At 44.5% G+C, this 23,900-nt stretch overlaps 1 protein-coding gene and 1 pseudogene across 2 annotated transcripts in view; one reads left to right on the top strand and one right to left on the bottom strand.

The window, feature by feature from the left end:
* The window catches only part of adgrv1 (adhesion G protein-coupled receptor V1), a gene marked incomplete at its 5' end in the record, with an annotated part of 203,627 nt that overhangs the window by 132,181 nt on the left and 47,546 nt on the right, over nucleotides 1–23,900 (bottom strand). The window contains 34 exons of the mRNA XM_083644330.1: nucleotides 223–630; nucleotides 4,058–4,300; nucleotides 4,914–5,085; nucleotides 5,209–5,326; nucleotides 5,869–6,141; nucleotides 6,264–6,425; nucleotides 6,549–6,955; nucleotides 7,809–7,950; nucleotides 9,975–10,146; nucleotides 11,119–11,259; nucleotides 11,636–11,903; nucleotides 12,386–12,606; nucleotides 12,964–13,113; nucleotides 13,563–13,802; nucleotides 14,660–14,879; nucleotides 14,993–15,191; nucleotides 15,313–15,461; nucleotides 16,025–16,260; nucleotides 16,453–16,638; nucleotides 16,764–16,902; nucleotides 17,004–17,123; nucleotides 17,219–17,343; nucleotides 17,620–17,784; nucleotides 17,962–18,141; nucleotides 18,278–18,460; nucleotides 18,609–18,785; nucleotides 19,932–20,134; nucleotides 20,702–20,957; nucleotides 21,116–21,262; nucleotides 21,454–21,658; nucleotides 21,851–22,073; nucleotides 22,277–22,399; nucleotides 23,245–23,509; nucleotides 23,697–23,777. Coding sequence (XP_083500456.1) covers nucleotides 223–630; nucleotides 4,058–4,300; nucleotides 4,914–5,085; nucleotides 5,209–5,326; nucleotides 5,869–6,141; nucleotides 6,264–6,425; nucleotides 6,549–6,955; nucleotides 7,809–7,950; nucleotides 9,975–10,146; nucleotides 11,119–11,259; nucleotides 11,636–11,903; nucleotides 12,386–12,606; nucleotides 12,964–13,113; nucleotides 13,563–13,802; nucleotides 14,660–14,879; nucleotides 14,993–15,191; nucleotides 15,313–15,461; nucleotides 16,025–16,260; nucleotides 16,453–16,638; nucleotides 16,764–16,902; nucleotides 17,004–17,123; nucleotides 17,219–17,343; nucleotides 17,620–17,784; nucleotides 17,962–18,141; nucleotides 18,278–18,460; nucleotides 18,609–18,785; nucleotides 19,932–20,134; nucleotides 20,702–20,957; nucleotides 21,116–21,262; nucleotides 21,454–21,658; nucleotides 21,851–22,073; nucleotides 22,277–22,399; nucleotides 23,245–23,509; nucleotides 23,697–23,777 — 6,699 coding nt within the window. The remainder of the gene's footprint in view (nucleotides 1–222; nucleotides 631–4,057; nucleotides 4,301–4,913; nucleotides 5,086–5,208; nucleotides 5,327–5,868; nucleotides 6,142–6,263; nucleotides 6,426–6,548; nucleotides 6,956–7,808; nucleotides 7,951–9,974; nucleotides 10,147–11,118; nucleotides 11,260–11,635; nucleotides 11,904–12,385; nucleotides 12,607–12,963; nucleotides 13,114–13,562; nucleotides 13,803–14,659; nucleotides 14,880–14,992; nucleotides 15,192–15,312; nucleotides 15,462–16,024; nucleotides 16,261–16,452; nucleotides 16,639–16,763; nucleotides 16,903–17,003; nucleotides 17,124–17,218; nucleotides 17,344–17,619; nucleotides 17,785–17,961; nucleotides 18,142–18,277; nucleotides 18,461–18,608; nucleotides 18,786–19,931; nucleotides 20,135–20,701; nucleotides 20,958–21,115; nucleotides 21,263–21,453; nucleotides 21,659–21,850; nucleotides 22,074–22,276; nucleotides 22,400–23,244; nucleotides 23,510–23,696; nucleotides 23,778–23,900) is intronic.
* LOC310783734 (creatine kinase, testis isozyme pseudogene) lies at nucleotides 8,596–9,718 on the top strand (annotated as a pseudogene). Its single transcript has one exon. The product of its transcript is annotated as a creatine kinase, testis isozyme pseudogene (transcript).

Raw genomic sequence — 23,900 nt, 5'->3', positions numbered from 1 at the left:
AAATATAAATCAGTGAAAATGGGCAGTAAAGCATCATTCTATTAATTACCAACCACCAGTTAATTACCATCTGTTGTGTCCTGCTCCAATTTCAATTTCAGTTAGGGTGATTGAAAAAAGGGAACAGGAACATAATTTGGGTATTAATATATATGTACGGTAATACGTAATATATACTGGACATGCTTTTATTCCTTGATCTTCTCGCGCCAAACCTCTCACCTTCCCCAGAGCGTCGAACACGGCGGTCAACTTGACCGGCGTGAGAGGAGCGGAGACCTTATTGACCAGTCCTTGCAGCGCCCGCTTCAATATGGTCGGATCAAGTGGCTGATGTAATTGGTCCAACAGGGCCCACACAGCCTGGCTGTCTGCATCCGCCACCAGCGTGACGTTAGCCAGCCCGTACTCCGGGTGCGCCCTGGCGCCGCCCGAAGCTCCGTACAGCTCCACCCGGAAGCGCTTGGGTATGGGGTTGGACGAGGCCTGCTCAGGCGTCAGGGTGATGTCCAACGATACGCTGCTCTCGCCCACATTGAACGTCAACTTGCCCTCCTCCCTGACGAAGTCTGCCCCTGCCACGGCGGGCCAGATCATGTAGGGACCCACCGCCTCTGCCCGGGGAAGCTCCTAGAGGCAAAACACAGAGACAGGGGTCCGTGTTAAATTATGATGGCTGGATGGAAAGAGTGAGTTGAGGAGTGACATGAAAGCGTGGATGGGTGAAATGGATGTTTGACTGGATTATTCTGCAAAGCACTTCAAAATGTCAGATGTTAACATACTTTGTCTGTTTTGAAATAGACCCACAAAATGGAAAGGACAAAAATTCACAATCAAATGAAAGCACATGAAAGCAGGTGTATTGTAAGAGCTCATGTCGGTTTAATATCAAACCAATATTCACACAACCTGGTTCATTACTGCTAGATGAAAGCAGAGTGACGTGGCTATGTGTCCCAGTGATGTTTTGGACTCCTGTAAAGTGCACTAGACATTCTTTCCTTTGATCTGCAATATCAGAGTGACTGTCTAGAATCTAGTGAAACTATGGATCAAAGATCCACCCAGGGCGTGACACCATCAAGGCAAAGGTTGAGCATAAGCATCAAGTGGGTTGATCATGCACATGTGTTACATACAAGATAGCAGCATTACACATGTATTCATCAAGTGGTTTGATCATGCACATGTGTTACATACAAAATAGCAGCGTTAAACACCTATTCATCAAGTGGTTTGATCATGCACATGTGTTACATACAAAATAGCAGCGTTAAACACCTATTCATCAAGTGGTTTGATCATGCACATGTGTTACATACAAAATAGCAGCGTTACACACCTATTCATCAAGTGGTTTGATCATGCACATGTGTTACATACAAAATAGCAGCGTTAAACACCTATTCATCAAGTGGTTTGATCATGCACATGTGTTACATACAAAATAGCAGTGTTACACACCTATTCATCAGGTGCTTTGATCATGCACATGTGTTACATACAAAATAGCAGCGTTACACACCTATTCATCAGGTGCTTTGATCATGCACATGTGTTACATACAAAATAGCAGCGTTAAACACCTATTCATCAAGTGGTTTGATCATGCACATGTGTTACATACAAAATAGCAGTGTTACACACCTATTCATCAGGTGCTTTGATCATGCACATGTGTTACATACAAAGTAGCAGCATTACACATGTATTCATCAAGTGGTTTGATCATGCACATGTGTTACATACAAAATAGCAGCGTTACACACCTATTCATCAGGTGCTTTGATCATGCACATGTGTTATATACAAAATAGCAGCATTACACATGTATTCATCAAGTGGTTTGATCATGCACATGTGTTACATACAAAATAGCAGCGTTACACACCTATTCATCAAGTGGTTTGATCATGCACATGTGTTACATACAAAATAGCAGCGTTACACACCTATTCATCAAGTGGTTTGATCATGCACATGTGTTACATACAAAATAGCAGCGTTACACACCTATTCATCAGGTGCTTTGATCATGCACATGTGTTACATACAAAATAGCAGCGTTACACACCTATTCATCAAGTGGTTTGATCATGCACATGTGTTACATACAAAATAGCAGGGTTACACACCTATTCATCAAGTGGTTTGATCATGCACATGTGTTACATACAAAATAGCAGCGTTACACACCTATTCATCAAGTGGTTTGATCATGCACATGTGTTACATACAAAATAGCAGCGTTACACACCTATTCATCAAGTGGTTTGATCATGCACATGTGTTACATACAAAATAGCAGGGTTACACACCTATTCATCAAGTGGTTTGATCATGCACATGTGTTACATACAAAATAGCAGCGTTACACACCTATTCATCAAGTGGTTTGATCATGCACATGTGTTACATACAAAATAGCAGCATTACACATGTAGTCATCAAGTGCTTTGATCATGCACATGTGTTACATACAAAATAGCAGCGTTACACACCTATTCATCAAGTGGTTTGATCATGCACATGTGTTACATACAAAATAGCAGCGTTACACACCTATTCATCAAGTGGTTTGATCATGCACATGTGTTACATACAAAATAGCAGCGTTACACACCTATTCATCAAGTGGTTTGATCATGCACATGTGTTACATACAAAATAGCAGCGTTACACACCTATTCATCAGGTGCTTTGATCATGCACATGTGTTACATACAAAATAGCAGCATTACACATGTAGTCATCAAGTGCTTTGATCATGCACATGTGTTACATACAAAATAGCAGCGTTACACACCTATTCATCAAGTGGTTTGATCATGCACATGTGTTACATACAAAATAGCAGCATTACACACCTATTCATCAAGTGGTTTGATCATGCACATGTGTTACATACAAAATAGCAGCGTTACACACCTATTCATCAAGTGGTTTGATCATGCACATGTGTTACATACAAAATAGCAGCGTTACACACCTATTCATCAGGTGCTTTGATCATGCACATGTGTTACATACAAAATAGCAGCGTTACACACCTATTCATCAAGTGGTTTGATCATGCACATGTGTTACATACAAAATAGCAGGGTTACACACCTATTCATCAAGTGGTTTGATCATGCACATGTGTTACATACAAAATAGCAGCGTTACACACCTATTCATCAAGTGGTTTGATCATGCACATGTGTTACATACAAAATAGCAGCGTTACACACCTATTCATCAAGTGGTTTGATCATGCACATGTGTTACATACAAAATAGCAGGGTTACACACCTATTCATCAAGTGGTTTGATCATGCACATGTGTTACATACAAAATAGCAGTGTTACACACCTATTCATCAAGTGGTTTGATCATGCACATGTGTTACATACAAAATAGCAGCATTACACATGTATTCATCAAGTGGTTTGATCATGCACATGTGTTACATACAAAATAGCAGCATTACACATGTATTCATCAAGTGGTTTGATCATGCACATGTGTTACATACAAAATAGCAGCATTACACATGTATTCATCAAGTGCTTTGATCATGCACATGTGTTACATACAAAATAGCAGCGTTACACACCTATTCATCAAGTGGTTTGATCATGCACATGTGTTACATACAAAATAGCAGCGTTACACACTTATTCATCAAGTGGTTTGATCATGCACATGTGTTACATACAAAATAGCAGGGTTACACACCTATTCATCAAGTGGTTTGATCATGCACATGTGTTACATACAAAATAGCAGCGTTACACACCTATTCATCAAGTGGTTTGATCATGCACATGTGTTACATACAAAATAGCAGGGTTACACACCTATTCATCAAGTGGTTTGATCATGCACATGTGTTACATACAAAATAGCAGCATTACACATGTATTCATCAAGTGGTTTGATCATGCACATGTGTTACATACAAAATAGCAGAGTTACACACCTATTCCGGCACTGACCAATATTGTTTCACCTTCGACACATTTGCATTTTGTGTTTAGAGTTACTGCATATTTTGTGTTTGTTACTCACCAGCATGCGGTAGCGTACAGACATGACTGAAGCCATGCTGGCCTGTCTGTAGACCTGCAGACTGAGCCCTTTGGACTTCATGGTGGCTACGGGCAGTCTGGAGCCCACAGCAAAGAACACCAACCCCCGGGGATCATCGCTCTCTGCCATGGTGATGTTGGCAAAACGGGCTGTCTGATTGATGGCAGCGCCATCACCCACCTCATAGATCTCCACCAGGAACCACGCCTGGTGCTCCGGTTCCTACGTGCAACACAGATGAGGAGCTGTGTAAGCCCTGACTTTTTGATTTGTGAACTGAGACATTACTATAATTGAGACATTATACAAAAACATTTGCTGTCTGTTGTTTATAAACTTATTATTATTATTATTCATAAATTTGCATAGTTTATAGGAAGGTACATACAGTACTATAAATCTAGAATGCTTTTTGTCTGTATAGGAATATATGAAATGGGATGTGCACCATGTGGGCATGCATGTGTCATGTCTCTGATAGCACAGCCCGCTATCAGGACAGGACGTGGGCAGTCAAACGAAGGAACAGAACAAGAGGATGGATGCTATCGGGAGAGGGGTGGGAAAGCTTGATCTCGGAGAAGTGTCCCCCTGTCCTCCTATGAGTCTGATGGCTGTGTCCCTTACTGCAAATAGCTACAGAAGCTAACATTTGGGATTACAAGATGAGGAGAAAGGCTGCTGCCTTTGGTATGGACATCAGAGCTCCCACTGAGAGAGAAGACAAGTCAGGCCTTTCACTTGCACTGATGTTTGTTTTGTTTTGTTTTGTTTTGTGTGTGTGAGTATTTAGACGTCATCCGTTATGATTATCTACTCTCTGTGCCTCTCTCACCTCATCATCCCGGACCTCCACAGTGAGAACACAGATGATCTCTCCTCTCCTACACAGCACAGTCCCTGAGGTCTGCAGCAGCTCTCTGGTCAGGTTGACTCCATTGTTGACCAGGCCATGAACCTCCTTGCTGAACGTAGCTCTCCACAACACCTGCACATCCCCAAAGGCTCTGCGCAGAGGGAGACAGACCACGCTTAATAACTAGACACAGAGAGAAAACATTACATTGACTCACTGGTAGCATGGAAACACACAACTATTTCCATTGTTTTATGAAGTGTACTTCGATTACCTGTTCTCCTGCCTCTGCAGGTACAGCAGGGCAGTTCTGTTCTCTGAATCCTCATCCAGAACTTGGCCCACCACAGAACTAAAACTGAACCCCAATATACCGTTATGCAAGTCATTCTCTGGCAGGGATAGAGGGACAAAGAGAGAGATGGAGAGATGGTGAGCGCAAATCGAATTACTGTACAACCACATAGCCATTGATTGTGTAATTATTTATATACAACGAATAATCCAATATCTGACCAGGGAAGTGCTTATGTGACATAATCACTGTGCCATAAGACCCGAAATAGTATTTGGAGACTAATGTCGGGGCAACAGTGACCTACTTTCAAATGAAATTGTATTAGTGAAACTGGAGCAGAACATTGAATCACCCTGTGAGATAACAAAATCATGTAACAAAATCAATAACCCTGTCTGTGGGTCCATTTGATTACGGCGGGGAAGTGATCCGCATGAGACACTTGGGATTTATCTAATGTTATGATCAGGAGAAGATGGAGTCCAGGAGGACATAGCAACAGATTTACACGTGAGATCAGTTTAATTCGCCAGCAGATACTGTAAAGGGGCCAATAATCAATACTACTCCATTCTTGATGTTCAGGTGGATACCTAACTGTGGATAAAGATAAAGATCGTTCTGTCTTCATCTTACCAAGGATAGTGATTTTGGCAAAGGCTCCATAGCCCTGCTGGTCTGGACTGTCAGTGATGAGTGCCCCTCCCTCGGGGTTACTGAGGTAAATGAAGAACACTTCCTTTCCCTCTGGCTCTGAGTCATCCAGGATGAGGAGGAGAACCTCTGCCTCGCTCTGCCCGGCCTGTAGGTACACTACACTGGACTCCAGTTGGAAGTCCTGCCCCTCTTTTGCCAGGATCCCATTGGCCTCCAGAGCAAAAGGCAGAAGTGAACTTGTCATGCTTCCACCTGGTTGAAAACACACAATTAAGAAGCAAACATATCAGCGCAGTAAATTACAATATAGTTTCATTGCAATACCTCATCATTCACTTGTATAGAGGAGTGCAAAAAAACAAACAAACACAAACCTCCAAATGCCTGGATCCTAACCCTCACAGACCCAGCCAGACTATCGGACCTGCGGACTCTTAGAGTCACCCTCCGCTCCCGCTGGGTCTCCTCGTCCTGGTCCTCAGCCGTTTCCACTAGTGGAGGTCCAATACTCAGCACTCCACCCGTCACATTAGTCACTGTAGTCACATTAGTCACTGAAGTCACATTAGTCACTGTAGTCACATTAGTCACTGTAGTCACATTAGTTACTGTAGTCACATTAGTTACTGTAGTCACATTAGTCACATCAGTCACATCACTAGCCAAGATAGTGACCGTGGCCACGCTGTGCTGAGGGTTGAGGCGAGGATAGGTATCAGCCCACGGTAGGTCTGGAGTAACAACGTGAACGTCTGTTAGGTTGACGTGGAAGAACTCATCAGGCTCTGAAAGGGAGTCATCGAGTATGGAGAGGCGGAGCGAGGTGTTGGTTTGGCGCGGCGTGTCAAAGAACAGGCCGTTCTGTACGGCCATGAAGTCTTCTCCCGCAGCGGCGCTGCCTGGGGTCGTCACAAAGGACAGGCGGGTGCGGTTGCTACGGGAACCGTAGAGTCGCTGAATATAGAGAGTTATGGTCTGGATGTCTTCTTCGATGACCAGCTGGCGGGAGTCAGGTGAGAACTGGTAGACCCCCAGCGGCTCCACCTCCGCCACAGTAAAACCTGGCCTGCACAGGGAGATGGACACAACATTTGACCTACATTTAATTTATAATTTTGATTGACATTAAGGCCTGTTCAAAATACTAAAAACCAGTTTGTGCAAAGAAAATTCATGGTTTTGCAAGACACAGCTTACTTACAAAATCAATAAATCAATCAATAAATAAAATAACAAGCGCAAATTTGTATAGCTGAAACCACATTATGTACATTTCCTGCTAGCTAACCCACCCTACTCTGCCTCTGCCACCCTGCATTTCGAAATCCCCCCCCCCGTGCGCCCCCATTTAGCTAATTGGCATGAACACAAAAACACACCTTCTCTCTCTCTCTCTCTCTCTCACACACACACACACACTTGACCTCCATGCCAAATTTCAGCCCTCTGCCATCCTGCATTTTGAAATTTGCCCCCACCGCCCCCCTTTTAGTCAATTGGCATGAACACACACACACACACACACACACACACACACACACACACACCATGCCAAAGTTCAGCCTCCTGGGGCGAAAACTGTGCCCACTAAAGGGTGGTGAACTTTTTGTGGACCGACCAACCAACCGTCCCATTGTAATATCAGCCATATGGTTGAGAATTCATGAGAAAATACATGTTAAGATGTGTTAAGATTCATAGTGAGGCTTAGATGAAAAGAAAAAAGAAAACAAAGCCTTTTGCAAAGTAGTATGGTAGCCCACAGATAACAGTAGTACATATGCACTACTATATGTCTGACACATGACTGACTTCAATTGAGTTCTTAACGCCTCTGGAAAAAATACTTGAATCATCTAATTATCTAATCAATTTAATATAGCGACTTCTCATAAGTGTCCCTGTTGTGAAAGCATTACCTGAGTGTGACAGTACTGGCTGCTGTAGCGCTGGAGGTGGCATTAGTGAGGTGCACGGCATAGGCTGCCACCTCAGACACATCAGGGAGGGCCGTCAGAGACACAGCTGTACTCCTCTCTCCGTGGGCCAGGGTCACTGAGCCTGAGGAGGAGGAAGGAGCAGAACAACAGCAGCAATATACCAGTCATTTAATCAATTATTGAGTCTTAATGGGGGGGGGGGGATCCACAAAAAACAAAGGGGTGAGATAATGTCAATGGGATGAAATAATATGAGATAACCTTTCCAATGCAAATCAACTTGTAGCGAAGATTTTCTAAATCCAAATTCCTCAATGGAAGCTGTATTGGAAATTAGTTAAATTATTTCATCCTATTGACATAATCCTTAGCTTTTGCAAATTAAAACTAAGTAACTGCAATGTCAATCATAATATAACAGGGGGTCGGGGGATGTGGCTGCAGGCGCTACAGCAATTTTTTTTTATTTTAGGCCGTCACACTCACATCACTGATGACAAGAAATTGGGTCGAGCCTTGAGCCAGATAAACGAACGTGCAAAGCGCTGCATGAGTTGGCATGAGTTTGGTTACACTGAATGGTGCGCATTGTGACATCATCATCAGGATGTCATAAATCGAATAGTAACATCAGTGACATCATCAGTGATGTCATGAATCCTCCCCTGCTGGTGCTATTGGGCTATTAATAGGACACAAAAATAATGCGGGTGTACCATGGAGAAACTATGTACAGTATACTGTGTGTATACTATGTATACTATGTATATCTGAAACTATGACCAAGCTTTCACTGAACAGGCTGTCAGCCGAAGATGAGTTCCCAGATCTCAGTCAGCACAACAACCACATGGCCAAGGTGTTGACCCTGGACATGTACAGGACGCTGAGGGAGCGGGTGACCCCCAACGGTTTCACCATAGATGATGTCATTCAGACAGGAGTTGATAATCCCGCACATCCCTTTATCATGGCCGTGGGCTGCGTGGCTGGAGACGAGGAGACGTACGAGGTGTTCAAGGAGCTGCTGGACCCCATCATCCAGGCCCGCCACGGAGGATACAAACCCACAGACAAGCACAAGACCGACCTCAACCCCAACAACCTCAAGGGCGGAGATGACCTCGACCCCGACCACGTCCTGAGCACCAGGGTCCGAACAGGCAGGAGCATCCGTGGCTTCTGCTTGCCGCCACACTGCAGCCGCGGAGAGAGACGTGCCGTGGAGAAACTTTCCATTGAAGCTCTGGACTCCCTGACAGGAGACCTGAAGGGGAAGTACTACGCCCTGAAGAACATGACAGACGGCGAGCAACAGCAGCTCATCGATGACCACTTCCTGTTCGAGAAGCCCGTGTCTCCTCTGCTACTGGCCTCTGGGATGGCCCGGGACTGGCCCGACGCCAGAGGCATCTGGCACAATGACAATAAGACCTTCCTGGTGTGGGTCAATGAGGAAGACCACCTGCGTGTGATCTCCCTGCAGAAGGGCGGCAACATGAAGGAAGTGTTCACCCGCTTCTGCACCGGCCTCAACGAGATGGAGAGTCTGTTGAAGGAGCAAGGCCATGTGCTCATGTGGAACGAGCACATGGGCTATCTGCTGACCTGTCCCTCCAACCTGGGCCCATGTCAAGCTGCCCAACATGTGCAAACACAAGAAGTTTGAGGAGATCCTGGAGAGGCTGAGGCTGCAGAAGCGTGGAACTGGTGGCGTCGACACAGCTGCTGTCAACAGTGTGTATGACATCTCCAACGCCGACCGGCTGGGCTTCTCTGAGGTGGAGCTGGTGCAGATGGTGGTGGATGGAGTCAAGCTGCTGGTGGAGATGGAGAAGGAGATGGAGAAGGGCCAGTCCATCGACGACCTGATGCCCGCCCAGAAGTAAAACTGGCTGCAAGATCAAGTACTACTGGTGGAAAGAAATTAGCTGGCCCAGCAGGAGCTGGAGCCTGGAGCTGGCCGAGAACCAGGTGGACATTAAACTGCTGCGGGGAGGGGGGGGGTTCAGTGTGTTAGCAGTTATGCATGAACAGAGAAGTCACACGTGAACACAGTGAGATTGCACATGAATATAGAAGTCACACGTGAACACAGTAGCCATGAGCTAACTTCTCTGAGCTAACTCTCTCTGCTTGTCTTACCTGAGCTTGGGGTGATATCTCCGAGTCTGAACCCCGGGGGAGCCTGTCCTGGAGGATACCCAGCTCTCCACTCCACCCTGATGTCCCCAAACATCCCTGTTCGGGTCACTGTTGCCTCACACGTGCCTGTCTCTACACTGGACACCTGCAGAGCCAGGGAAGCAAAGCCAACCTACACACCACATAGAGGAGAGGACAGTTATTACTGTTGCCTTCTTGCTCTCATTAAACAAGGTGAAAAACTTAAAACTAAATACAGTTTTCTCATTCTGTTATCTTTACAGCTGTGAGCGATATGTTGTGTTGAGATGTTTTTAAAGTTACTGTTATTATTATTATCTAACATAGTCTGATGCAGTGGCTAGTTGTGGTGCACAAAAGATATGTAATGTAAATGGGCTTATTTCATCATTGGCTATTGTATTGTATTGTATTGCTATTGTATTGGAAGTCGCTTTGGATAAAAGGGTCTGCTAAATGACGTAATGTAATGCCATGTAATGCAGCAATCTAATGGCGTTAATGCTGCTATGTTACATGGGCCTTTCAGAAGTCCTAACATAAGAAGGTTGAGTGTTCATAGGCCAGTCAGACATGGAGCACTAATTCAGTTACATACAGTTGAAAAAGTCAGTGGAGAGAGACTTGGGGAAGATAGAGAGCACGAGATCCAAGTTTGCCCTCTGGTGGGCAAGAAATAATGTGGTTCTTATTGATCCCCAAAGGGAAATTCTCTTTTTGCTCCAGTTGAAGGGCAGGCCACCCTAACATTGTCGAGAACTACTTGACCGAAGTTTTCCTATACCCAGAAATCATTTTCTGTGAGCGCATGTGTAAATTGCTCTACTGTACAGTACTATTCATTGATTGAATGACAACAGGCAACGCAGATGAAACAAATCCAGGGATCTATACCCATGTTGTTCATGTGGGAAGAGAACAGGCAGCTAAAGGACATTACTGAACTAGCAACATGTACGATACACACATACTCTCATGGTCTCCAGCAGACACATTGAATAGAGAGACCATGCCATGGTTCTCTACTGAAACGTCCTGGAGCAAGACACTGGGGCTCCACTGAGTTTCGTCTTTGTAGATCAATACTATCATCACCACAAAAAGCCGCACAACCTCAACTCACCTCCGAGTTGGCAGCCTCTTCTGGCACGTCCACCGTAGCAACGCTGTCCTCCAGGAGGCGTGGCAAGGAGCCGAGGAGAGGACTGACCATCGTGACATCAGTCAGCTCTGCTGTGAAGCTCTCACCCAATGACAAAAACACCTACAGAGAGAAAGCAAGGAAGACAAGTAAGCAATCTAAAAGTGGTATGGAGGTACATAAAGCAAGATATTTTAAACCACTCTTTGGTACTGTTTGTATGGAATTACTCTTACTCTGTTGAACATATATTGGCCAGGGCCCTATCTTACACCTGGCGCAAGGGCAAGCGTTGTCATTGCTAGTTTCTAGCACTCAAAATCTCTCTTTTTTTCTTTTAATTATCGCTGGGTCAGTACATCAAAGGACGTGTTTCAGCGACTCAGTGGTAATTAAAAGAAAAAAAAGGCAGATATTGAGTGCTAGAAACTAGCAATTTCAACGCTTGCCTTAAGATAAGCCCCCAAAAAATGCTTTGTTCTAGCACCCTCGTCCTCACCTGGCTGCTGATGGGCACACGGAGAGTGGTGAAGGCCTCTCCTTCTCTGAACAACACCCTCCCTTCAGCGTGGTCTCCCAGTGCCTCTCCAATGTCCGTCCCTCCAGTGATCCTGTAGCCCACGCTGACGTTGCCGAACAACCCGGCCCGGCGCGTCACGTTCAGGACCAGAACTCTCATGATCTCTGGCCCTTCACCAATGACCATTATAGACTGGTATTCAGGGTTCAGCGTGAACACGCCGTGAGGCTCATCGTTTGCACGCACCCTGTGAGTGAGAGACAGAGGTTAATTTCAGGTTGATTAGATTGGTGGTTCTCAAACAGGTGGTTAGGATCCTCCCAGGCTGGTTGCTAGATCATTTAAGGTACTCTTTTTGTAAAAATAAGTATATGAGTCAACTTTCCACTTTTCTTTCCATTCACTCTTCATCACTCTTCATCAACAACACTACTAAATTCCCATACATTGATTTTCAGCAGACAAAGTGGAAAAAGCATGCCTTCTTCTATTCTATCTATCTAGTCTTTTATTCTATCTTGTATATTTCTATTGTTTTTATAATGCGTTTATGAAAACTTTTATCTGTACCTTCCTATGTACACATTGGAAGCTACTGTACACCAGAATTTCCTTCGGGATCAATAAAGTATTTATCTTTCTTGCATTCCAACAAAAATGTACCACTATTAATGCAACTTTATGTCTAATATTGTATTGAGTACAACAACAGAGAACATGGTGACAAACCTTATGTGGGTGCTGGTGCGGTTTGGGTCGCCATCCAGAGTGGCACCACCCTCCACAGCTGTGAGCCGGACAGTGTAGAGCTCCTCCAGCTCTGGCACTGTATCGGCCATCAGGGTGAGGACAACCTCCGCCTCCCTCTCGCCCTCCAGGATCACCGCTGAGCCAGCCAATGCTAGGAAGTCTCCTGCTAGCTCAGAGACACTGTGTATCTGCCAGTGGACCTGGGGTGTCGGAGGACGTGTGTGTGTGTGTGTGTGTGTGTGTGTGTGTGTGTGTGTGTGTGTGTTGTGTGCGTGTGTGTGTGTGTATGTAAGGGAGAGACAGAGTGGTTTAGCACTGCCGATGGATAATTAGTACCAACTATCAAGACTGTCAGAGAACTGGTTACTGGATATGATCAGTGAATGACTAAGCAGTAGGTGTATTAATCTCCTTGTACTGTGTTCAGCATGTTATTTTTTTGCAACTTACTGTAGCTGTGTCAGTGTGGGCAAACTGGACATGTAATGTAGAATAACTAAGTAGTATACCTACAGTACACACATAGAAGTACTTTTCTGTCTTTCATGTCATCTTACCGTGATGTTACCCATGACACCCTCTCTGCGGGTAATGAACAGGGAGATGTTGAAAGGTCCCTCTTCATCTGTGGGTTCATTGTAGACATGTTTTTGAAGAGCGTCCTCAGTAAACTGGACTATCCCATTAGGGTCACCAAACTTCTCAATCTGGGAGAGGAAAAACACATTGAGAGAGGGCAGTGGCACAGTGTGCTGGAGGCCAGCCAACTCATCAGCTCCCAGACTCTGGAACGCCCTTCCCCAAGAAATCAGAACATCAGAGTCCCTCACAGTCTTCCACTCCCGCCTCAAAACCCATCTCTTTTCCACCGCCTTCTCTTAGTCCCTCTGCTCCTTCCCCCCATCCTTGCTTGTGTGCTGTCTGTCTACTGTCTTGTCCCACCACTATCGCACCCCCCCCACATAGTACTCAGTGTTTAGTGTAATCTCTGTCGTTATATGTTCACTAACGTCTTCCCCCGCCCCCCCAGTGTTTAGTTTTGTGTAGCCTACTGTAAAGCGTCTTTGAGCTATGGAAAAGCGCTATATAAGTCCCATCTATTATTATTATTATTATTATCATTGGGTTTTTACTCATTATTACTACAGTAAAGTACCTTGAGTGTGACGGAGCCAGCCTGAGGGTCAATATCCATGTCCCCGGACAGGATGCTGAGCTCCACAACAAACGTCTCTTCCACCTCCACTTCCCCATGCGGGAGAATCCGCAGCTCTATGGTGCGAGTTCCTTCCTCTCCATCCATGAAAGAGAAGGAGCCGTTCACAGGCTCTCTAATGTCTGTGTTGAGTGGAGGAAGGACCTCTCTGCTGTTTGGCCCAAGGATCCTCCAAGCAACCTGTCAGAGGGTGAGACCAGTCTGGATTAGCCGATCAAGAAAAAGGAGTTTGAAATATAGAGGTGAGGTGAATGGAGCGTGAATTTCTGATTGAATTATCATAGCAACAGAACACAAAGAGTTAGCAACAAGGTAATGACAATAAGAAATATTAATAATATAATATTATTAATAATAATATTAAAGAGTTTGCACAGTGATTTAGCAATCAAATGAAACTAGTTCTGTCATGAAGTAATTTAAAACAAATAAAAACAAGAAGACAGCACAAGATTACAGGATGAGAACAGAGAATAAAAACAACGGTAAAAATAATAGGATAAAATGCTTTTAAAATAATTCGCTTATAGTAATCAGGAGTCTGCTTACAGTGATCATTTTGAGTCTTCTCATACTTTTTTTTAACTTACAAACTGCCAAAAATGAGCCAACAAGATGCAGGAGTGATGCTTGGTGCATGTCTGTCTGTATACAGAGCTTGTGGCGTCTCTGTCTGTCTGTCTGTCTCTGCGAGACCGCTGTGTTTGAAACAGCTGGAGGCTTAGGCTGTATTTTGAAAGTCAATAAAATTCAGTAAATAGCCAAGCTGTCCTGTTTCATTACTTTATATGTACTGTATTCATGTAATAAATATACAAATGTCAATTAGATTGTAATCTGCATGAGAAATAAACATTATAATGATCATCTGCTTTTGATCAATTTGATCCATCCCAAAGTGATCACTATAAACGAGGAGTGCACTGTACTAATCTTAACAGGTTTCCAGTGAAGAGATTAAGAAAATTTGAGTTATCTGATTTCCTGTTAGTAGAAGATAATGTTTGTGTTAATGTTTTAATGTTTCTCAGTCTTACCGTTACATTCCCCACTAAGCCTCCCGCTCTCTCCAGGACGAGGGTGAGTTTGAGGGTGGAGTTAGGGTTCTCCAGAGTGATCAGGCTCTCGTTGAGGAAACGCAACATCCCACCTAGGGAGTCGCTCTTGGCGATGGTTACTGTGGCAATTCGGCGAGGGCCTAGGACCGCTCCCCCTGTAGCTCCTACTAGCTGGACCTCAAATATCTCCTCATATTCGCTGGAGATGACAGAAAACATTTAATTGGAAGTTTAAATTACAATTAAAGTTTGTATAAAAGAAATATAAAAGATCTATAGATCTATATATAGATCCTTAATCCCTCTGCTCACCTGTCCAGGTCATCTATAACAGTGACGTTGATGTGGCTGGTGTCCTGACCGTGGCTGAACATCACTGAGCCATTAGACAGGATGTAGTCGAGGTCAGGGGTCGCAGTCAGGCCTCTTGAGACGAACTGAACTGAGACCGCTCCGTACGAGCCCACTCTCCTCAGCACAGGGATCAACAAAGTGCCCACATCCTCCTCGACTGGAAGCAAGACAGCCAGAGGGAAATAGGTGTTCCCATAAGTAGTGCATGGTCTTGAAAATATAAAACTATAATAAAACTGTATAAAACTGTAATATAGATCAGTGGTTTTGACTCTTACCTGTAATGGTGACATGGTCCTGGCTGAACTCCAGGATACCCTCTGCATTGTCATTCGTCAGTATGACCACGGCAACAGAGGAGATATCACCTATAGCTGGAGGCTGGTCCAACTGGAGACCGGACTCTCTCACTGTGTAGTCCACAGCACTGACCACCAGGGGGAGACACAGAACACACAGTCACCCACTGACAAGGAAGCTCTGACCCTCACAGCATTGTATACTAAGCTTAGCCAACTAAATTAAACCACATTGTTTGTAACAATGACCAGATTTAGAAGGCTACAGAATGCATCTAGAATAGAGATCTCACTCGCAACTTGCAATTTCCTTTCGGGGCAATGCTTACTGTATTTCCATGGCTTTTTCCTACTCTACCCTATAAAGCTGTAAAACAATTTTCTGTTTTATAATTTATCTATAATATCATTCCTACAGCTGGGACACCGTTGCCACTGGGGGTACAGTATGTCTCCCCATTCCTTCGGTGCCTAGTGCCCAGGTGGGCTATCTCGTGAAAAGGGCCTTTCTGTGGAGTTTACATGTTCTCCCCGTGCTCCCCTGGGGTATTTCCTCCATATAACATCAATATGGACCCCCACTGATACATTCCACGTATTCCACACATTCCGTAGTGTACCACTTCTGCATGCTAACATGAGGTTTGGGCAGTGTATTTGAACAAGGCACAAGGGTTTAAAATTGCTCTACCTGACATTGAATATCTCCACTTCAGTGATGTTGAGGAAGAACACCTCAGGCCCCTCTGGAAAACTGTCATCGTGGATAAGCAGTGTGACGTGTCCTAAGGTCTGGCCTGGGGTGAAGAGTAGGCGTCCTGAAGCTGGGGGAAAGTCCACCCCACTAACCGCTGTGCTGCCCGATGTCTGAAAGGTCACCCACACACTGCCCAGACTGCCCAAGGAGCGAATCACTGTCCCATTCACCTGGGGGAAATAGTACCAAGAAAAATTTTAGCTGTGGGTTCATGAGAATTGCAATTCAATTCACTATTAAATCTGATTAGTGTACACACAACTCATCTGATAATAACAAGACTAACTTCAGGTCAGACTAACTTCAGGTCATCTAAAACATGCAGCTGTTCTACATAATTTGTCCCATTTTGATGACCTCACCATTCCCTCCTCTTCGGTCACCCTGAGCTGGTGTTGGGCGAAGGAGAACAGGCCGTAGGGCTGGTCGCTGGCTGCCATGGTAACCTTGGCATGTCGGGCTAAAGGACTGATTTCCAAGCCTGGCGTGGTGGAGGTCAGGGTGAGCTGGTACACACGGTGCTCCTCTGGGAGCTCATCATCCAGGGCCTGACACAATGACAGTTATGAGACATACATTTCTTATGGAAAGCACAACACAAGTCTAATTGCACTGGACTTTTAACTCTACATTGTCTGCGGCAAATGGAAGCCAGGCCTAGCAGAAGCAGTACCTTGAGGACAATACTAGCAGCAGACTGCCTGTCTCTCATAGTCACAGTGCCAGAGATCTCCTCAAACTCAGAAACCACAGCTGGAGTGATGTTCCAATACACCTGGATCTCCCCAAAGACACCTGAACCTCGCTCAAGGCTGTTAGACACACAAAGAAAAGGATTTTCACATTACATTTTAACTCATTAAACAAACCGAAGCAAAACTGAAGCACTGAAATTCAAAACTATTTGCCTCACCTGACCACAGCACTCCCATTGTAATCTCCCTGAGGTTCTCCAATGAAGATCTCCCTGGAGGACGCTGCTATCCCGACACTCCCCAGAGCAGCTTTCTCTCCCAGGATAGTGATGGTGGCCCTGCCTGGAGAAGATCAGGAAGATAGATAATATGAATGCATCCATGAAGGACAATCTTGAAAATATATTTGTTTGGGAGCTCATCAATCAAATACTGACCATTTAAGGGGTCGATGACAGCAGCGCTCTTGGCAGGAGACAGCCGGACAGTGAAGCTCTCATCTCCCTCCAGCAGAGAGTCAGCGAGCGCTCTTATCTCCAACGTCTTGCTAGAGTCCATCTGGAAGGTTTGGAAAGCACAGTAGACATCTTGGATTTTACAACATGCTAAATTCTCACTACTCCCTTAATCATTTAATTAGCTTTCATCAAGTGAAAGGAACACTTGCAACAAAACATAATGCATTATCTTAATCTTTACATCTCCTCCATCTTCGATCCTGAATGAAAATTACCTATTATGAAACATGTATCATATTATTATTATTATTATTATTATTACATTATTACAATGTTGATAAAAAATATTCCAGGGAAATAACAGTGTAAAAGATACCTCAGAAAAAACTAGGGTTCCAGTGAGGGGTGAGAGGTCGTCTTTGGCCAGTTCTTCCAGTTGCCACTCCAGTGTTACTGCCCCCTGGCCTCCCACAGTCCGCAGCACTGCTAGTGTCGCCACTGCAGCGGGGTCATCAGCAAACTCTGGCTCACTGACAGTAACCTGGGAGGGAAAACGGTAAGATATTTTTGGTGATGTTGGAACACTAAGGTCACAAAATCATTCCCCAGTAGCACGGTAGTTATAGCAAAGTTTATTATCTAGAACGATGGAAACTCTGAAAAGTATGTTGATGGAAAAAGTATACATTAGCATGAGCAGATTTTATATTTGACTCACTTCCAACTGCTGGAATCCAAATTGTCCCAGAGGCGAGTCGTTGGGTGCAATGCTGACCGTTATGGAGGTCACGTCTCCTAGTTGGGCCCCACCAAGCACACGCAGTAAAGTCACGCTGAAGGTCTCTGCAGTCTCTACCTCCTCATCATCTGCAATGGTGATGGCAATCATGGCTTCTCCCTGAAAAGAATGTAATAAAAACCACTAAGGTTTGCATAGCCTGTACATTGCGAACTGTAAGCAATAAACCAGCCAGTTCTTGACTTGAACTGATACTTTATGTTCATTTCAAAATCAGGACAATTTAACCATTTACCTGCCCGTCTTGCAAGGTGACATTTCCAGAGGAGGGGCTGAAATCATTGAGACTAGCAGTGATTGCCCGAGCCTCCCAGTAGATTAGTACTCTTCCTGTTCTACCAGCCAATCGCACGACTGGCAGACGGAGGATGTTGTCTGGGGGTGGCAGCTCATAGGCCAGCACCTTTCCAGTGGTGTCCTGGACAGGATATTTGGAAATAGCATATATAATAATATATAATTAGCCAGGAACATTTAATTAGGGAGTAAATACCTATTTTCAGTTCATTCAGTGTTTTGGTTGAGACTGACAATATGAATCAGTATCACGATTTCACCCAGCTCACCTCAGACACGTTGAACTGCAGAAGTCCTCTGGGATCATCATTCTCCTGGATGGTGACCTCTGCTACCTCCATACTGGGTCTCTTCACACTGGGCTGGCCCGCTCCAACGTCCCCTCCGACCAGCTCCACACTGGTGATATTGACCAAGAAACTCTCTGCCAGCTCCGGGATGTCATCCTTAGGAAAGACACGGACACATGCACAAGAATGTACAAACATACATATCTATGTGCAGATTATCTCTCTCTCTCTCTCTCCCTCTCTCACACACACTCACTCTGTCTCTCTCTCTCTCTCTCTCTCTCTCTCTCTCTCTCTCTCTCTCTCTCACACACACACACACATTTTTTGAAAGTCCTCCTAAGCTTGGTCACTAAATTTAGTTGTGTGGTAAGGAACTGCAGCTGACAGTGCAAACAGCAATAATCTTGGCTAGGAAGAGCAACAACATTTCACAACATTTATACAGCTTCTCTCCATAACAAGCTTTGGTGAAGGCTGTCAGTTTGAGAGAAAAATAAATCAGAAACCGTGTACCCCATATCATGTTTTCAAGCATACTCCCACGTCTAGTCTAAACACACAGCATAATCACCAGTACCATTAGTGGGAGCTGGTTAAAATAGACACCAGTGGGCCCTGAAATGTAGCTGGGAAGCTGAAAGGAGTTGAGGGAAAAGAAAAAGGCAGAGAGAGAGAGAGAGAGAGGCGGACGGAAAAGGACCCAAGGTACAATGTGAGGCCAAGAGGGAAAGTAGTCGACTCCTCCCAACACTGCAGACCTACACCTGGCTCTAGCCTGATGGTGGCAGGGCTTGTTAGAAAGAGGGTTTGGATGGGCTTCAGTCTGGGAGGTGGAAGTTGAATGATCAAAGGACTAGAACTGTGACTATGTGCAAAATCTATCGTCCCTCAATCTTTAAAGAAGTTGCTGATGTTGCTTTTATGTGGATCCAAGGCAAATAATCACCATAATCCAGGTGGCAGCTAATGAGGAGATGGGAGCAGTTCACTTGTTGGATGTGATTGTGACTTTTGATACACTTGTGCGCTGATGATGTCCCTGATGATGAAGGTCTTGTGCCCGAATCATTGGCAAACATTTCCACATAAAGTGAAGTGGCAACAATACCAGTGTGCTTGAGTATTTTTATGATTTAATGACATACTTATACTCTAAGAACCTGGAATGCATATAGGTGTGTGGTTTACGATAAACCTTGTACAGTAAACGATATATTATATCCTACTCCTAATATATTCTGTTTCATTCTAGCAGATTCGAATCAACTTCTCCGCCACACCATAAGGATGGATCCTTACCGGCAGGATGGTGACAGTGACAAGGGCCACAGTAGCACCGTCTATCATGATGACAGTGTCCTCTTTGGCGGTGTAGTCCTGTCCTGCTGCGGCCTGGTTGGACGGGGGCTGGGACAGGGCTGGCCTGGTCCGGTAATGGACTGCCACCGCACCTGAATCGCCCTGCTCCCTCACTATGGTCAGGGTCACATTGACTGGACTCCCTGGGGGTTGGGAGAAATGGCGTTGTAAAATAAGGCAATGACGAATACAATACTAACTTCAGATTTTAGCAAACATTATTTATTTTTGATAACTTTTTTGTTAACTCATTCAAAATCATAAAAATATAAAAGATCCTTTATGCATACAAGAGAATATTATCATTACATTATTACATGTACATGTAGGTATGTTACATTGGACTACTCCGACATCCTGGGCCAGTCTCCAAGACGCAGATCAAGATAAATCCAGTGTTACTTCAAATCCTGGAAACCACTGCAGATCGCCTTTACAGTAAATCTCAAAGTGTGATTACCGTAATGGGTCTCCAAGAAACCTCATCCAACAAAAATGAACGATTAGTATGTAGCAACCAGCTAAACTCCCACGGCTTGTTTTTCGGGCACCGAGACAGCTTAATCCAGGAATAAGTATTTCTTTCACTGAGTTTGTAATGCTTTACCTCAAACTAATAACTTAAGACTGCCATCCTGTAAAAATACAAATTTACTGTCTAATCATCATTCACTCATGCGTCCATTCAGTCATTAGACCAGAATTCTTACTCTGTGGTTCTTGTGTTAGTGTAAACTGGGTGTCCAGATGCCATCCTATCACCCCATAGGGAGAACCGTTGGCTAGGATGGTGAGGAGAGCCCGTGCCCGCTGCTGGTCAATGACGGCGGCCTGCCTTGGGTCCTCCAGCCCCACAGTGGTGACATCCTTGAGGGCGACAGTGACACTTTCCCTTGGCTCTGGGACAGTGTCCGCTATCACATTCAGCGAGATGATGGCTACCAGTTGGCCCTCTGAAAATGTTACCTAAAAGGTTGTCAAGGAAATACAATTCATTGAGAATTCAACTTGTTGATCTAAAAATATATATATAGTTTGAGTTTTTTTTGTGAGAAGTAGGCTGTGTAGAACAAATTTCTAATGAACTAAAACTGAACTAGCGTGCATGTCTTAAGTTGACTCACCACTCCTGAGGTGGGGAAAATGTCATCCAGACTGCCATTAGCAGCCCAGTGAAGAGTCAGCCTGCCAAACGTCCCTCTTCTCCTCTCCACACTTAAAGTTATTGGATTATTCTGCTCCAACTCCTCCACTTCCATAGATAGAGAGTTCTGCAGAGTGACAATGACAGTCTACTAACACAATACAGTGGCTTGTGGTAATACTTAAAAAAATCCCTTTACTTGAAATTGTTCTATGACACAGCTTAACTTGAGGTTAAACACTGTGGATGTAACATGATGACTAATATAGACGAAAGTGCACGAGCTGTCTCATATCTAAAGTAAATATATCTTCTTACCTGAGCAAAGCCAAGGACTCCACGGGCGTCATCGTTGGTTGGGACGATGACAGTCACCTGACCACCGAAGCCAATCTCAGCCCCGCCCTTCGGATTCTTCAGACTGACGCGGAAGTGCTCCTCCTCCTCTGGGATGTCGTCATCTATGATGTTCACTGCTATCTCCAGCTCGCTGACACCCGGAGCAAAGTGCAACTCGCCATAACTGCATGCGAGGAATTAAGTCAAACACATTAGCGTTATTCACTTTCTTTGTCCTTTTTTTTTTTCTTTTTTCTTTTTTCTTTTTGAGTGGATTTGCTTTTCTGCGCATACATGAATGAATAAGCTAAACTAGTCCATTCCTGACAACAGTAGACAATACACCAAAACATCAAACGAATGATCAAATCCATACCTGGGTATGAAATCAGACTGGTTGGAGACAGAAGTGAAATCATAGACAGTAGAGCTGGTCTCCTCAGCAGAGGCCAAGAGGACCTTGGTGGTGTTGAGGGAGGGAACTGGCAGAGAGACAAAGCTAAAGGCTGGCGGGGCTCTCAGGATCATGGAGAACAGACTGACATCAGACCTCCAGGAGTAGACCGATGAGCTGTTTCTGCCAGCAAGCAGGACGTAGGCTAGGAGAAAGAGAGGGGGAATACCAAGAGAGCTAGAGACAGTGGAATCAACTTTTCACACAGGTTATTCTCATAGTTATGTGAGTGACCAGTGATGACAGCAAAGAGGCTATCAAGGTAAATCATCTATTATGTACAGTTGCATAAACATAAGGGATTTGAGTAGGACACTACAAATGGACAGAAATGGCGTCTTTACTCACTGATTCCTGAAGGGGCAGTGAAGTGATGGATAGAGGTGAGGCCTGGGTGAGGAATAGACTGTTTATGCTGAGGTGAAGACTGTTCAGAACCCCACTGTAACACCTCACAGGATGGAGAGAGACCTGGAGAGAGATACAAACACACGCACACACACGTGCACGCACACACACACGCACACACACACACACACACACACACACACACACACACACACACGCACGCACACAATATAGAAAAAAGAGAGAGATTGATGTTCTTTCACGATGGAATGGCATGTTTGCGTAAAGTAAGGACTGGTCTCTCTGACACACCCAGCACTGACAAATTATAACCTCGGAGTCCCTCTGTGGTTCTGCTCTGCTCCACATGCAGGCCTTTCCAGTAAAGCCACAACACGTTTGAACCGAGAAAACTCGCCACTTCTGCAGACTCAGAGAGATGATGTATCATCAAAATACACAGTGCATAATCAAAGTATATGATACCGAATCCATAATGATTTTGTCATCTTGGTCGGGACTATGTTTTGTCTGCAACGGAGAGATATTCTCTCTCTGAGTCTTCCAAAGAATCACCGATGTATGTACAGTATACTATCCATTCCCAACCAACCACCATGTCACTGCCGCACAATCCACTGAAATGTACACTAAGAATACACACATAGAAAATAACAACTGGTTATTGTAGGAATGGAACGATCCCCTTAACATAGATTAAACACAGATATAGCATCTCCTATTCAAGGCCATTTCTAAATATGCCATCTACATGTTACTGTACAGTCCATCAAAAACACAAAAGACAAGTGCATATAGTTTATAAATGTCACGTGCCAAAATCTGTGTCTTCAATATCTACAGTACAGACCCGACTGAAGCACAGATAACCCAGGCCCAGATTTAGAGTATATATTCAAATTGGCAAAATAAAAATGACAACGTTCGGTCAAAGCAAGAGAGGTCACCTTCAATAACAACCAATAGGAGAGTGTCCTCCGCCCTTGTGTGGATTGCCTCCACCTGACTGGCTCTGCCGGCGAGTGGGAGGGGTTGCGGATTCTGAAAATTTCCATTGGTCCACTGAAGCAGGAAGCAGCTGTCATTCTCTCTGTTTATGCAGGCCGCTAGGTAGGGAATAGCCCCACGAGTGAATGGAGACACGCTACGAATGTACGAATGGAAGTCAAGAGTCTGGAGGAGGGTGAAGAAGCCTCCAGTCCCGATGAAAACCTGTGTCATGAAATAACAAAAGTTGGATCCAGTGATGTGAGGATTGAAATTATTAAAATTTGTGTTTTAGTTCTGCCAAGATCAATTAAAACAATTAAAGGTCTGTCATAAGAGAAGGGATTATGCCATCAAGCCCAAGCCTCAAATCAAGTCAAAATGTCACCCACACTGGTACAATCAGTCTCACCTGGCTTGATGTGATCAGGTAATCCTTGCTTTCAATGGAGAAGTGTTTCACATCCAGAGCTTCAATGCCTAAGGTTTGTTCCTAAGGAATTTAGACGGTACCACATCATGAGAGAGAATATAACACAATGCCATTGTGAAATGTTAATGTATAGTGTAGCCTCAGTACATAGTACGCTACTGTAGTCAGATAAATTAGTTAGTC

This window comes from Poromitra crassiceps (assembly GCF_964638095.1).
Source record: "Poromitra crassiceps genome assembly, chromosome: 10".
In the NCBI taxonomy this organism is placed as follows: Eukaryota; Metazoa; Chordata; class Actinopteri; order Beryciformes; family Melamphaidae; genus Poromitra; species Poromitra crassiceps.
The sequence above is the reverse complement of the archived record's forward strand: the minus strand, read 5'-3'. Positions and strand labels throughout refer to the sequence as shown.